The 17,179-nt window shown below is 37.2% G+C and overlaps 1 protein-coding gene across 1 annotated transcript in view; it reads right to left on the bottom strand.

The window, feature by feature from the left end:
* LOC122789853 (sodium/nucleoside cotransporter 1-like) overlaps positions 1-17,179 on the bottom strand; it is a 486,120-nt gene that overhangs the window by 103,618 nt on the left and 365,323 nt on the right. Inside the window, exon 18 of the mRNA XM_044057287.1 lies at positions 4,909-5,007. Within this exon, the coding sequence (XP_043913222.1) occupies positions 4,909-5,007 (99 nt within the window). The remainder of the gene's footprint in view (positions 1-4,908; positions 5,008-17,179) is intronic.

Below are 17,179 nucleotides of genomic sequence, written 5' to 3'. Positions count from 1 at the left end.
TTCCAATTAATCAAATGGTCAGCTAGAGTTACTTTCAAAACACTGGAGATTTAACTAACAGCTCACACATGTAAATGTTTAAGAACTAATCTGATTAACAACACTGCAAAACTGAATATGCTTGCATTTTGTCCTTCGTACACCATGATAATATAGTGGATATAGTCCTAAACATCTAAAACTCTTTATTGTAGAATATGTCATCTGTTTTAATACACCTCATTGTACCTTACAGTCTATTTAGATGAGTCTTGAAAGAGTAAAATTTGGTAGGCAGATTATTATGCAAATTATGTAACTTGTGGATTAAAAGGAAAGGATTTTCCTCCATTATTAAAAAAAAACAGTGAGAAGGGTTGCCATATTGGTGGAACTGTGGTATTGGTTGCTGACAACATCTGCATGCTGTGTATGGCAGACATTGCTTGTGGAACCAAGAAAGAAGGATTGATGAATCCTGTTAACTGACTTTGGCAACTAAGTTCATTACAGTTTACAAGTGGGTCTCTTACCATACTTCATCTAATATGGTTATATTTCAGCTTGCAGGTATCAACACACACCCAGTCATTTACTTAAGTTCAGAAAGACTCAGTGCAATTCCCTATGAGATACAAGTCCAAGATTCACTGGTCACTCACCGAATAATTTATCAAGCCTCCATATCACAGCAGATTTTTCATATATGGTGCAGTGCTGTCAGTAACTCAGATTCTAACTTAAATGTTTAAAAGTTGGAAATTACTGTTTTTAAAACTCAGGAAAAAAAATCAATGTTTTCCAGCAAATGTATTTCATTTGACCAATATCATCCAGTGGGAATATCGGCATAGGTCAGGGCCCACCACAGACTCCAAAATGGTGGAATAAACTTCAAGTATTAGTGGGTCAGGTATTGCACAAAAGTATTTCAACACGTTTAGCTTTATGACTTTTTTTGTTTTTTTAGGTCATTATAAGTATCTCTTGACAGATATTGAAATAAGACTGACTTTATTCATGTCCCCAGCTCTCTGTTATTCAAGTTACAAGAGCCAGAAGTAAATGAATGCATAGCCCAGAACATGTACTTTACAAAAATGACTATAAAAAGTTACTGAATTTTTGGAAAGATGGTGAGAATGCTTGATGCAATAAGCTTTAATATGAACTGCTATCACAAAATATACAGCAAGAAAGTGTTTAGTATTTTTGGTATTCAATCTTGAATCCTATTATAACTACACATAATCAAGGTTTCTTAAAGGAAAGGATCACAATCATTTTCCATCACAAAGGAAATGGACCATAGTCCAGTATAGGTCCACCAACCCACAGCCATGTACATATATATATTCTCCAAAGCTGCAGGATGGCAACTTTTATAACCTCAGATATGTTGTCATTTTTCAGAGGCAACTCCAAAACTAATGTAAGCATTGTAATACATGTTTTAAATCAGTCATATTAATGTATTTAGATTATGACCATAACATAGTATCTTTTGCCATGAATATACTTTTTTTGTGCGCTATTTACGCAGACCTACACCATTTCATGAAATGTGACACTACCATCTTATAGTTCTGCAAAGGTAGCATTGCAAAGTTAGAAGGCAAAATACATTTTCTGGCAACATCTGAATCTCATTGACACTTTTCAGTAAGAAAGAGAATACAATGTCAGCTTGAAAATGCTAGGAAAAATAATTTAAAAATGCAAATAGAGGGCAGTGTCAATGTTTTGCACAATTTTTGTATTACACCTTCAGATTTACAACATCCAGTCTATAGTAAATCACTTAACTACTCATTTTTCAGAGGTGATAAATATGTTTTACTAGCTTGATAAAATATTTCACATTTCTTGAGAGTAAAAAAAAAAAAAGAACATCAGGGCTCCTTTTGTTTATAAGAGGGACAAAAAGAGTCTGTTAAAATATATGACAAAACATTGAATAACAGTTTGAAAAACAAGATTAGCTCAAGCATGCAAGATTTTTTTCTCATTTAATGTTCATAATTATTCAAAAACATGCACACTGATTGAATAGGCCAATCAGAGTGCCCATTGTAAACTGAACATTCCCCAACAAAAAATAAGTCTGTTTGGAATTAATTTTCTCTACATCGCTAAAGGGTAATTTAAAATATAGAAAAACTTCCCTATGTTACTGCACACAAATTACAGCTACACTAAAAAGAAAATAAACTTATGGGTCTCAATATTTGAAGAGCCTTACAAGAACCTCCACAAACATGCAGATTCTACACAAAAGCACCCCACATAAGGCAGCACAGCAGCGTCCTCACTACATTAAAAATGTCGACTCCTCACTACATAAAGAAATAACACAAGCAACTTCATTGTACTGAAAAGGCACTTGCAAGTATAGGCTTGGTATATGTGCAGTATATCTTTTATGCCCAAAACTAATCAATAACAGCAGAACACTAAACTCCATTTATGCAAGGGCATTATTAAGAAAATGTATTTTTTTTTTTAATAATGTTATTGTATAAAATACTGCGGTGGTGGTGCTGTGGTAGCATTGTCGCCTCACAGCAAGATGTTGTGCCGTTCGATTCTCAGCTAGAGCATCTTCTGTGTGGAGACATGCGTGAATGGGCGTACCTTCGTTGAAGGTTGTGCACCAGGACTGGCAAACTCGGCACGTAAAAAATCTACTGCCAATCATTAGCGAACACGAGTTCTGCTGTGGCGACCCCTAACCGGGAAAAGCCGAAAAGACACAAACAATGTTATTGTATAATAGCAATAATCCACTCCTGTGTGAGGCTAATGCAGGATTTACCAATAGCTGGCTTTGTTTAATCAGTCAGACTTTCCCCGCATGATTAAACCATTCCAACTCTGGTTAAATCCTGCGTTACCCATACCCAGTCATGCATTATTGCTAAATTCTACTGTTAAAACCCAAAAGAACAAGATATAACATCTAATGTACCCTGTGTTCAAAAGGAATATCTCAGAATCTTGAAGCTGGGTACCTGCTTTATAGGTATGACTTTGATGTTTTATGTTTAGACCATTTTTTGACCGTACATTATTGTAGTGCGGCTGAGTGAGCTTTTATCATTTCAGCCTTGGTAGCCTTTCCTTGTTCATTTGTGCTCAGTGCCTTACACTTTAAGGACCCTCAAATGAGAGTGGGGGTCTGCCTCTGCAGGCCTCATCAGTGATCACTGTGTACTTTAGGAACTACATGTGAGTATTGGCTTGCTAGTAGAATTGCACAAATGACGGAGGATACAAAAAGACTTAATGTTTTTGTATTTCTTTAAGTTATAAAAGTAGATACGGTTTAAGTGCTGTAAACTAAAATGAATTACACTCTGTAACTCATATTGACAATTCTCAAACTCATACTTTGGCCTTCTGTGGAATTCCTTTAGAAGTCCATACATCACAAACGTATACAATATTTTGCCTTCTAAAACTGCCTTATATGCCGACTCCTCTACAACTGCAGTGTGTTTAATTCACACTATACCAGGGAGTTCACACAGGGCTTCATTCTGCAGTTTCAGTTCTTCTAAGCAATGCATAAATAAAACATTTTTTCTTCTTCTATCTTATTTTTCTGTTACTATAATGAGCAGTGCAAAATACCACAGCTACGGCTGGAAACCATTTGTCACTGATCTACCCAGTGAAATGTAGTTCAGATTCTACAGAACAACAATTTTATTACCACTAAATAGTGTTATGCTGTTAAAATATGTGTTTTGTCTGAAAAAATGCAAAGTAGAATGTCACAACTCCAGTGAGAATAATAATGGAATAACAAATAATGTTTTCCTGGAATTATTTTAAAACACACACTTTTGCGCAAGAGCGCACACACACACACACACACACACACACACACACACACATACCCCCACACACACACACACACACACACAAAATCTTCACAAACCAAGACCCTTCCACTATGAACAAAAGTGGATGCATAGAGATCCCCAAACCGCAGAAAAACACTTTTTACTGCACCCCCCCCAAATATATATTTTTATATATATATATATATATTTATATATATATATATATATATATATATATATATATATATATATATATATATATATATACAAGCTCCATGGTCACATCAACTTAAACAAGGGGAAATTTCCCCAAATGGTCATCACTGCTGACAGTGATTGTATATAAAGGAACTCCAATCATCGAGCTGAAGCTTGAGCATTCAGTCTTCGTCAACCAGTACGGTAATGTACCCAGACACATAGATACACACAAATACACATGTCCACAAACACACTTACCCTGCCCCACTCATACAGCTATGCAGAGACTCACAGTCATAGGCATAAACATACACACACGAGCAAAGAAACGTGCACACACACACACACACAGACACACACACACACATACATACATACATACACACTTTTGAAGATTTGCAGTCACATGCATATATTCACTGAATATTATATAGCCCTTGCTAAAGTACAGTATGCTAAATATTCCATTAAAATAATAAATAAACAAGGAAAGGGACTACTTTTTTTCTGAAGAAATGTTAAGCAATTAACAAAACAATCCTTTAAAATTATAAAACCATGAAATAAAAAAAAATCAACACCCCCCCCCCCAAAAAAAAAAAAAAAACAGAATCTGTTTGCTTTGTGCAATAATGTTATTCAGAGTGGGCATTATAGGTAAATAACAGACTTTCCAAGGGAAGAGAGACCCTTTGCTTCTGGTGTCAGGCCTCACACCACTTTTGGGTGGTCCAATATTTCCCCTGTATCGCCCATCATCTCATGCATTTTTGTTTACATATTATTTTGTGGCTTTTACTTGCCTAATTTTAAACAATGCAGTGCACATTAGCTACCCTAAACATATTATTTTATTCCTTTCATAATTAAAAGAGCATACCAGCTACACAGGCATTGACAAGGGAGACACATGTTCCAGTTAGAAGTGCTCGTACAACAATTTGGGCAAGGTCACTCCTTCTTTCAGGGGCCATGGAAGCTACAAAAAAAATATTATTGTTTAGAGACATTTATAAAGAACATATATCTTTTTAAATGTACATGGACAAAATATAATTAGAAATCAATGTCTGTCTTAGCTGCATGGAAGAATTTTTTGAATGAAATGGCTGGCACTTTGTGTTATTTTCAAAACATTCCTGCTGACTTTCAAAGATGAGAGATTACCCTCAGTTAGAATACATACACAGATATTTTCTGTATATACACACACACACACACACACACACAGACACACACACACCTCAGCTAATAGATGCAATGAAAATATTTCCTGTTATAATGGGTAGATATTTTTTTATCTATATGGATGAAAAATGAAACTAAGATGCAAAATATCATAACTGTAACACTTAAAATATAAAATAAAACAAACAAAACATTATTATCCTAAATATTGTAGAATTGTATTAAAATTGTTTTTTTTCCTACATGCCCAACACTCCATCCTTGCCCCTAGACTTCCATTTGCTAAATATACTACCTCCAAGGTTTAATCAGAGGAAAAGGGGGTAAGCAAAAATAACCCACCTTTCACTGTACTTTATTTTCCTAACCCCCTCAGAGCTACTATAACAGAATATGTGACAGAGCAATAAAAGAAGCACCCAATAATTGACAACAGAAGACTTTGCTTAAAGATACATGAAACTTTCATTTTCAACAAGGTATTACTTTATTTATTTATTCCACTCCATCTTTGTTAAGTAAGTGAACTGGGTTCAAGGACTATCTTCAGCAATGACCCTGGCTACAATGGAAAAGACAATAACATGTAAAAAATGTAGGTAGGGATACCCAAAAATACAACAACTGAGGTGGCTGACATGTACTATATTTACAAACAAAGCAGGGGAATGAAACTGAATAAGGAAGACATCACAAAATCAATAACAAGAAATCATGTGTTATAAATCCCTCAGAAACAATCTAAAGGATTTAAACTTCAGTACAAATTCTGAACTGTATATAAGATTATTGCACAGTTCCCAATAGTGTATGATGTTACTACAGTGTAATGACAATATACTGTAAATTATAAGATAGGAATCAGCTTGTGAATGGTGCATGGCTGTGCTGGTTAATAGTCATCACTAGCTACTCGACTAATCAGAATTTGCAAAGAGGAAAATTATTATATTTGCATCACCTTTGTTGTCATAAGGCAATTTCAGATAAAGAAAACCTTTACATTGTGGAAAGAAACCATTACTTGAGTGTAACCAAAAAACTCCAATGTAGAAGTGTATTTGCCCTATTTGTATAGTGTTGCAGTTACTTTCTTTGAACAGATGATTTCTTGAGTGTTTTCCTGAAAGTCAGCAGCCAGTCTATACTCCTAACCTTCAGTGGGAGCTTGTTTAAAATAGCTGTCATTTTTTTTAATGAAAGCTCTTTCACACTTAACAGGTATGAATGTGGCCCCATAGAACGGAATATCTTCATTATTTCTAAGCATATAGTATTGGTTTCTGAAGTGCAGCCTGCTGAGGATTGGTGGACAGTAGCAATCATTAAATATTTTAGAGATGAGTGTATTGAGCAATAAAGTAGCTCTAGCTGTAAAAGCTTGACAATAATTTGAGTTCAGAGTTTAAAGCAGTACAGTGATGCTCACAACTGATAGCAAAATGCATGAATCTAAGTAATAACAAAGGACAATATATTATTATCGGCTACCTACTAGTGGATGAAGTTTGAATTCTCAAGCAACAATTGTCTGATGCTCATGACACTGAAAACTAAAGTGCCTTCACAGGAAATCATCGTTGGCAAGATGTGCCAGCAGTCATGCCCTTTTTGGGATACTTTCTCCCGTCTTTGAATTGGTACGACACGGAAATGGCATATATAAATTTGAGAAGTGTGGATGGCCTGTATTCCACATTGTGTGTGTGTGTGGGGGGGGGGGGGGGGTTGGATACAGGAAGTTTTACTGTTACAATTAACACCATTTTTTTTTTGGGGGGTGCTGGTGTGTCTTTTTCAGGGATCACAGTTTGGTGATTCCAGTTCTCAGCAATTTAGTATTTGAAGACTCATAGTGGAAGACTTATTATCATATCTATGGTATCCTTCAAAACCTAAAATTTTATACATTAATTATAATAGAAAATGGACAAACTGGAGGAATTGGATTCTCAACCATTAAAACATTTGCAATTTCTTCAATGTTTAAAACATTAATTTGTTGAGTAGATGAATCATATAATGGGCAATGGAAATAGATATATGAGACACTAACAAAGTAAATTGTATGAGTAATTCATTATGAATTGTAAATAATAAAATGCTGTGGTTTGTTAAGGTATTTCTAGAAGGGAAATAAACATAAAAAAAAAAAATATATATATATATATATATATATATATATATATATATATATATATTAAGCATTCTTAGATACCGAGGGGTCATGGGTTTGCAGCTGTGTTGGACTACAACAAGCAGCATCTTTTGTGGGTTATTTCTCTATATTCTATATCATCTACTTTTTAAGTAAACAAGAATTTTGTTTTAGTACAAACTGTATGTGTGTCTTACATTCATTTTTCTGCCATGTCATTAAAGCCTCCTTCATGCTGTTTATTTGGGTACTTTGCTGCTTAACCATGTCTCCAATTAAATGCATTTATTTCATGCAGTCTTCCTTTGTTATATCCAGTTTTAAATCCATCTTATAATTTTTGTAGAAAGTTCTTGGATGTTTACTAGTAATACTTGTTTCTTCCTTCATCAATGAAGTTTCCTGGGAGTGGCAGTCCATTCCTCATTCTGAGCAGATGTTGGTCTGGTATTATGGGTATGGATTTTCCTGAGGGCTCTCTTGTCCTCCACTCCCATTGCCAAGATACTTTTATACATAGTGAGAGTGCCCTATTTCCAGGCATACTTGTCTGAGATGAGAGAATGCTATATGTTCACACTGATGGGCAGATCACTGAAGTCATGCTTGCACATGTCCTTGTAGTGCAATTTAGGGCTCTATTTCATCTTCTTTCCAGACTCCAGTTCTCCAAAGAGGAGGTCTTTCAGTATTCAGTCATCTGTCATGCATGAGGCATGGCCCAACCAATGCATATGCCTCTGTTTCAGGAGGGTGAATATGGGGGCAGTGCCTACCCTCTCAGGTGCTGCACTGTTGGGGATCTTGTCCTGTTATGATATACCAAGTATGCGCCTGAGGCAATGCATATGGACTACATTGAGCTGATGCTCCTGTTTTGAGCACAAAGTTCATGTTTCACTGGCCTACAGTAGTGTACACAAAACATAGCCTGTGTAAGACTGCACTTTGGTGTGCACAGTGAGCTTATTGTTAGCCCATACTGTCTTTGTCAGCCTGGAAAATGTTGTAGCAGCTTTTCCATTGTGCTTGTTGATCTCACTGTCGAGCGACAAGCTGTCCAAAATTATAGATCCTAGGCACACGAACTCATGGACGACCTCCAGCTTGTAGTCACTCATCCTGATAGATGGCTCATTTCTCATGTTTGGCCCATCACTTGGGTCTACTTTAAGCTGATTGTGAGGCCAAATTCCATGCATGCATCCACAAAGCATTTCACAAGTGACTGAGGTTCCTGTTGAGTGTGAGCAGCTATAGCTCCGTCGTCAGCAAACAAAAACTCCCTTGGACACTTCATAAGCATCCTAATCTCAACAGTTTGAAGAGATTGCCATCCATTTTGGATCAGAGAAAGATACCCATCTATAGAAGTTTTGAAAGAAAATTCCAACAGAACTGAAAAGAAGACACCAAACAATGTTGAAACCAGTGCACACCCCTGCTTCACTCCACTGAGAATCTCAAAAGGTTCAGATATAGATCCATCATACATGGTGGTCCCATTCCTACCTTCATGGAAGACCCTGATACTGCTGAGCAGTGTTGGGGATCAGCTGACCTTTGCCAGAATCACAAACTGACATTTCCTACAAATGAAGTCAAATGTCTTGGTCAGGTCAATGAAAGCAATATCCAGAGGTTTCTTCTGCTCCCTACACTTTTCTTGCAGTTGCCTAGCAGAGAAAACCACATCTATAGTAAACTGTTCATTTCTGAACCCACAATGAGACTCAGGGTAGACTCTCTCTGCAAGAACATGGATCCACTTCAGGATAACACGTTCAAACAATTTCCCTATAGTACTGAAAAGGGAGATGCCACAATAGTTGTTACAATCACTTTTGCCATCCTGTTCTTATAGATAGCAATGTTATTAGCATCCTTCATATATTGCAGTATGCTGCTTTCTCTCCAGCACTGGCAAAGAATTGCATGTAGCTCTGAGATTTGGATACTGTTGGCACATTTGAGGATTTCTGATGGAATACCTTTTTTTCCAAGTGGCTTTTCCAGAAGAGAGTGCTTTTAGCTCATCATTGAGTTCAGTTATGTTTGGCAGAGGCAAAATGGCATTCAGGGCTCTCTCTAACTATGACCTCTCTGGCATACTACTGTGAGTAGTGTTCCACCCAGTATTCCAGCTGCTTGGTTTTATCCAGCAAGACCTTGCCTGTGGTTCACATAAGTGGAGCGATCTTCTTTTGTGATGGACCGATGGCTTGCTTGATCCCATCGTACATTCCTCTCATATTACCAGTATCCATGGCCTGCTGAATCTTAGACCAGAGCTTGAGCCAGTAATGATTAGCACACCACCGAGCTACTTGCTGCACTTTACTCCAAGAACACTAGAGGGCCTGCAAGTTCTCTTCATTGGGAGACAACCTGTATGCAGCCAGTGCCTGTCTCATTTTCTCAATCAGGGGCATAAGCCCTCCAGTGTGGACTTCAAACCAATCAGCACACTTGACTGTCTTTTTCCCAAAGGTAGATATTTCAGTGTTATAGAAAGCATCCCATAGTTTTCCCACCTCTTGCTGATATCAGTGTCGTCCAAGCAGGGCAGGCCTTTTCAGTTGCTTGGACAAACTCACATACTTTTAAAGGGTACTAGTCTTGCCTATGTCAATGTCCAGCCTTTTTTCCTTTTTGGAGTGAAAGAACCTATGCAGCTGAATGTTTACTTTGCTACATATGAGGAAGTGGTCAGTATCACAGTCTGTGCTGCAGTAACTACATGTTGCCCTGACACTACTTAAACTGCTTTGTTTGGTGAGGATGAAGTCAGGCTAGTGCCAATGTATATATATATATATATATATATATATATATATATATATATATATATAGGGATTGTGGTGGGATAAGCTCTCACTATCTATAAAATGCTCCCATGGCATAATTCTGCAATAGCCTCTGACAATCCAAGTCCAGCTCCTAGCCTTCATGTGTGGGTTAGCTTCTAAGCCCGGCAAAATTGTTTGCACTGACAGGAGAAGTGGCAAAGGTAATGGCTGGTGCCTTAAACTCAGTTGCTTCAGGCAGGTGGGGCTCATTAACATGGAAAGGCAGCCTACCTAGGAGAAGGAAAACTATGATTATGAAATATGGCTTTACAAGAAAAAGTGGAAAGACTGGACTTTTGTTGACTTTGTTAAACTTGTTGGGAACTGAAAAGCATATACCCCACTTCATGTCATTAATGTTTTGAAGGACACTAAAGGGAAGGGAAAAAGGCAATTGCAAATAAAACAATTTTTGTTCTTAGTATTTACATAAACATTTCATGATATAAATTGCATGTTATATAGTAAAGCATTTTCAGTTATTGTTATATGTGAGAAAGATACTAATGTAAACAAGTACCTCTTTTCTTCTTTTTTAGTTTTAAGAAATTTAGGCATTACAATGTAAAAAGAGAAGAAAATGTGGACAAAAGCATGTGTAGGCTAATATGCCATAATCTTGGGTTTCTGAGGTTGGGGTAGGGTGTAAAATGGCACAGATTATAAAATATGTATACTTGATATGTTTCCTCTTACTTTTGAATAGGTGAATGTCTATTAAAGCTCTTGGCTTAATCTAATACGTGTGTGTGTGTGTGTGTGTGTGTGTGTGTGTGTGTGTGTGTGTGTGTGTGTGTGTGTAAGTAAATAAATAAGAGACCACTGAATGTAATGAAATGTTTTTCTTTAGCAAATACATATTTAGTATAAGTTGAGAAGTCTGCAGCAGAGGGCAGTTGTACATTTTGTTCTTATGTTTCCATGGAGACAAACTGACTACAAGGGTAGGAGTACTTTTTTAAGGCTAAAAGTTAAAATTTCCTGAAAGCATACAAGTTGTTTCTCACATCTGTGAGGGGAATGAAGATAAAACAAGAACAGACAGCTTTTAGTCTAAGTAGGACCACAGGATATAACATGTATCTTAGCAATGATAACCTTAATTTTTGGTTAGATAATGGCCATGAGTGCAGCTTTCATTTTGGAAAATTGTCCCTATCAGGAGGGTTAAGCTTCATTATTTGAAGATGTACATAGTTCTGTGTTTTTGTTTTAAGTTAATTGGTTATGGGGTGTTTGGGGGATGTGTGATTTTTGTTTGAGGGTTTACATTAAAACAAGAAGTCTTGTAAAATGTGACATAGATTCAAATGGAGAAGACAAGAAACAACTGTAGAAAAGATCACTGTGCCAAACACTAGAAGGTGCATATAACACAAAAGCTGGAGTAGATATTTAAAAAAACTGTTGTATATAATAGGTAGGAATAATAACTTTTTATCATAATGGCTACACTATCCATATAGTTTTGGAATGTGAATGGCCTTAGCGGTATAGACAAAAAGAAAAAGTATTGAATTATATTAAGAAATGTAGAGTGCAAATAGCAATGCTACAGGAGACATATTTGGAAAGAAGTAAGCACATGAATTTGATAACTTTGATAATTTTGATAATTCTGATCTGAGCTGATTGTGGATGATGTTACCTACACTGAAGATGAATATATAGCGAATGTACTCAGTGATAAATTTAGCTCTAAAGCCCCCCCCCCCATCTGTTCCTAAAGATATACCTGAAACTGGATCACTTCCAGCTATCACAAAAGACCAAATCTTAAAAGTGCTATCCAAGGCTAAAAGTACTCCATCACTGGATTCTGTCAATATCCCTAGATGCAGCTTAAGTAGCATGAAACACAGTTTAGTCATACCCATAACAACACTGTTCAATCTCTGGCTCTATACAGGTTTGTACCAAACAAATGGAAAGCAGTTGCAGTCACTCCCCTGCATAAGGGAGGACCTTCCACAGACTCAGGCAATTACAGACCTATAGGTCTGACTAGCCTCATATGCAAAACCATGGAAAGATTTATCATGGAATTATAATTAATCAATCAGGACATAGGTAATCTATCATGGAATTATAATTAATCAATCAGGACATAGGTAATCTCCAAACAACTTTGGATTTGTCAATGGCAGGTCTTGCTTACCTGGTGGATCTTTTTGAAAAGGTCATTAAGGCAATGGATTGATGGATGAATGAAGGTAAAATGGTACATACTGTATACATCTGCCTGGTCAAAGCATTTGACATAATTTCCCCCCAGGCATAGTAGAAAAGCTAAATAAACTGGGAATAAACCCCTATATCTCTCACTGGATTGCCAACTTGGTCACAGATAAGATGCAGATAATCAAAACAGAGAAAGTTACATCCTCAACAAGACCAGTCAGCAGTGGAGTCCCCAGGGATCTGTGCTGAGACCTCTCCTGTTTGGCATCTACTTTTCTGAAGTAAAAGCCAATGCCAAAGGGCTCTGGCTGACTATATTTGCAGATGACTGCAAGTGAGGAACAGTCATTGAATCCCCAAATGACTTAGCTATCCTGCAGAAAGGATTGTCTCAAATACATAACTGGTGTCAAAATCGTGGCCTGAAACAAAATGCCAAAAAATGCATTATTGTATCCTATAGGAAGTCATCTACCCAGGGAGCTACTACATTGACAATACACTCCTCTGAGCTGACCCATTTGTTCATGATTTGCAAATTTATGTGTACAGTGATATACGTTTTAATCAACATGTGTCTATTGTTGTAAGAAAGTCTTTCTATATTACACAGCTTATAAACAAAGCGATTGTGTCTAGATCTTGGGATGCCATTGTTCCCTTTTACTCATCCCTAATTAGACCACTCATTGTATATAATGCCCCCTCTGGCATTTTTCTGTCCAGACACATGCAACAACTGGAATGATCATAGAGATATCTTACTAAAAGGATACAAGATCTAAACAACATGTCCTACATGGACCGACTTAAAGCTCTATCGCTATAGTTTGTATCCTATAGACTGACAAGAGGTGACCTGTGTCTGAAATACAAGACATTCCCTGCCCCATTACTGATGGATATACTACACATCAGCAAGTCAAATGCCATCAAAAATACTTGATCTAGGGATCTAAACCTCTTCTGCAACATCAGCAGAAGGGTTTGGAGGGACAGGTACATTTCACAAAGGATATTGCTGCTGAGGAATTTACTCCCCATCCACATAAAACAAAGTTCATCCCTGTCCATTTTCTTTCACAGCTTGGATCTATGGATGGGAAACAGAAACAGAAAATTTACCTCAGGACTGCCCCACATACTACTAATGGACAGAAGCAGCTCCTAAATGCTTTATCCCATGCATGGATCCCCTCAAATTATTTATGGTATGATCCCTGTTATTCTACTAGGGGTAATATATATTTATCAGTCATGGGATATGTAAGGCGAATCTATAATTAAATGGAATAGGTTATTTCAGGCTGAAAAAAAGGAAATTGGCTAAGCTTAAAATGGCCCCCAAGGGTATCTAGACTAGTACTTACCTATCTATAAAGAAAGGATTTCACAATGGATATTTAGCAGGGTATTATTGACAAAGGAAATGGGAGTACTGATACTAATTGTTAGAGGAGCGCCAATAGTGATAGAAGAGGGAGAAACTAGATAAAAATGGTATATTTGTGGCAGTACGGGGCTACTGGCAAGGGAGGAGGATTATGCTGGCATGAATTTATATTCCACCTACAACTATTATGGATTTTAAGAATATTTTGCAAGAAACAATCAGCTTTCAACAGTGCATACTGGAATTTGATTTGCAACAGTGAGGATGTATCTGGGGGGGGGTCACCTTCAGATGCCCGAAATCGCATTTCACCGACACGGAATCCGAAGGGTCGAAAACACCGACAACGCAGATGACCGACAAGGTGAAAACCCGACGGACTCGGTAAGTGTGCGATAGAGTGAGGGATTTAGTGTTAGGGAGCGGACAGGTAAGTGTGCGATAGTGAGGGACTGTGGGTTTAGGGGTGGGTTAAGTGAGTTAGGGTTAGGGTGCAGGTAGGGTGTGTGTGCGATAGTGAGGGACTGTGGGTTTAGGGGTGGGTTAAGTGAGTTAGGGTTAGGGTGCAGGTAGGGTGAGTGTGCGGTAGTGTCGTATCTTGGGGTTAGGGGTGGGTAAGTGAGTTAGGGTTAGGGTGCAGGTAGGGTGAGTGTGCGGTAGTGTCGGACCTTGGGGTTAGGGGTGGGTAAGTGAGTTAGGGTTAGGGTGCAGGTAGGGTAAGTGTGCGGTAGTGTCGGACCTTAGGGTTAGGGTTTGGGTTAGGGATAGTGGATATGTTATGTAGTGTACTGTGTTGTTTACGTGTAGTGTGTTGGTGTAATGGTATTCGGTGTTTTGCATTGTCGGTATTTTTTGTTGTCGGTCTTTTGGTGTCGGTGATTTGTGTGTCAGCAGTTTGGCGTTTCGGGCATCTGAAGGTGATCCATCTGGGGACCTAAAAGAGAAAACATGACAAAAGAGGGTTGATTTCTTAAGAAATCTAAAAAATATTTGGTATGGAATTATATTTCACTGGAACATGTGCATTTAATTGAAAGGTTTGACACACACACACACACACACACACACACACACACACACACACACACACACACATCCAATAACTATTTCAGATCATGTACCAATAACAACTAAGATACAAATGCAGGGTAATGAAGTACAAATGAAACACTGGCACTTCCCCACCTATCCATTAAAAAGAGAAGAATTTACTGAATGGGTAGTGGACATTATTTAAGAGTTATTAGGGAAGACAGACATTTCTTTAAAAGTTATAGCTAATGAGTAGGATGAAATGAAGGTGGAGTTTAAAAATAGGGTAGAAGTAAATAAAAAAAGAGATATGGTTAAGAAGTAACAGGAATTATTTAGAGGGGCTGACAAAAGTTAAGTATTGCAGAATAAGAAGAATCTCACAGAACAGGAGCAACTGCAGAGTGTTAATGAGAAAATAAGGGAGTGCCTAGATAAGAAGCATGAGTTTTGAAAGTTTGCTGATTGTTTTTTGATAATAATTCCAGAGCACAAAACCTTAGCACAACGACTTAGGCAACAGAAAGTAGAAAAGGTTGTTGCCAAACTTAGGAAGCCTATAACAAGAAAAATAACCAGAAATACTGTAGAGGTATTAGAGATATGTCACAAATTTTATGAAAATTTGTATAAAGCAGAGAAATGTGGAAATCAAGAAAGAGCTGAAATGAAAATATTTATGACTGACTTAAGTATGCCAATGTTAGAGGTAAATGAGGCTCAACAATTAACAGTTAAGATAACAGGCGATTAGGAAAAAACTGAGATGTATAATCAATCTGCAGGAAAGTCTCCAGGAACAGATGGTATTACTGTAGAAGTTTGGAAATTAGGAGGGAAGAAAACGATAAAGATCTGGAAGGTTTTGTTTAACAGTATTTTAAAAGAAGGGGAACACCAGCATCCTGGAAGAAAGGTGTGATGCATGTAACATTCAAGCAGACCCAACTTCATATGGCTCATTTCAATTTTAACCCACCATCAGAAATTGTTTACGTCTATAATAGCTAAAAGAATGACAAAGGTGTTGTCAGAACTGATAGATATGGATCAGTTTGGTTTTGTGGAGGGAAGGCAAACAGTTGACAACATTTATAGAACAACGATGATCCAGAGGGAAGCAGAGTGTAAGAAAATACTGCTGTTGTTGGTGGGTCTTGATGCAGAGAAAACATTTGACAGAGTAAGCTGGGAATTTATGAGTAGGTCAATGGAAGCATTTGCATTTCCTGCTAGAATAATACAGTTAATTAGGAGGTTATATGAGAGTTCAGAGGCAAAAATTAAAGTGGGCGGGTTCCTCTCTGACAAGTTGTGTCTGAACAGAGGAATCAAGCATGGTTGCTCTCTTTCCCCTTTATTATTTGCTTTTTATTTAGAGCCATTGGCAAAGAAAATAAGAGACTCAAAATGTCATGGATGTAATTGATATGGTAATCAATAAAAGTTGGCTTTATTTGCAGGCAATACTATTTTGTACCTGATAAATCCGGAAAAATAACCAGAGATCCTGTAGAGGTATTAGACATCTCAGTGTTGTGGAACATCTTGATTCAGTTTTAAGTCTTTTCGGGATATAAGAAAACAAAGGCTGTAGCTGTAAACTATATATCCACACATGAATTGGTCCAGCAAAACCCATAATTATGGGGACACAATAAAATGAACTATTTAGGAGTATGGATTAAAAAAGATTATGTTATGGCAGCTAACAACCAGTGGGTAGAGACTAAACAAACGATAATATAACAACTGAGAAAATGGAAGCTCTTGTTTAATGATATGGCTAGCAAGATATAAGCAGTGAAAATATTTTCATTCCCTTTAGTTTTATATACAGATCAGGCTTATTTTTATCAACCAGAGGAGAAGCTGTTAACAATAATTAATAAAGAGTTGAAGGAAGTTATCTGGTAGATGAACAGGGCTAGGGTCAATTGTGATAAGTTGATCCTTCCGACAAAACAAGGTGGTTTAGGATTACCTGATTTAAAGGGATATTTTAAAGCTACACAGTTAAGGCTCATATACATAACACAAACAGAAAGCTATAATTCAAAGTGTAAACGGATGATGATGATGAAATGGGGGGGGGTCAAGAAATAAGGAGAGAGTGGGATACTGGATGCAGATCCTTAAGGAGAATAACAACAGACATAGAGAATATTATATTCATAATGTAGCAGAACATATTTTAAGAACTAAGCCTACACTAGAATGGAGAAAGTAGATTTTGCTGACAGGGATGATTGCAATTAAGTGGGATGGAATTTACTGGATAAAACTGGCAAAGGAATCAAGGTAGTGGGAGCAAATAATTAGACAGGGAATGGTAATAGAATGGAAATAG

This window comes from Protopterus annectens, chromosome 15.part0 (genome assembly GCF_019279795.1).
Source record: "Protopterus annectens isolate FY-2018-M chromosome 15.part0, PAN1.0, whole genome shotgun sequence".
Lineage (NCBI taxonomy): Eukaryota > Metazoa > Chordata > Ceratodontiformes > Protopteridae > Protopterus > Protopterus annectens.
Note: the sequence above shows the minus strand (reverse complement) of the source record. Positions and strands in the feature narration are given on the sequence as shown.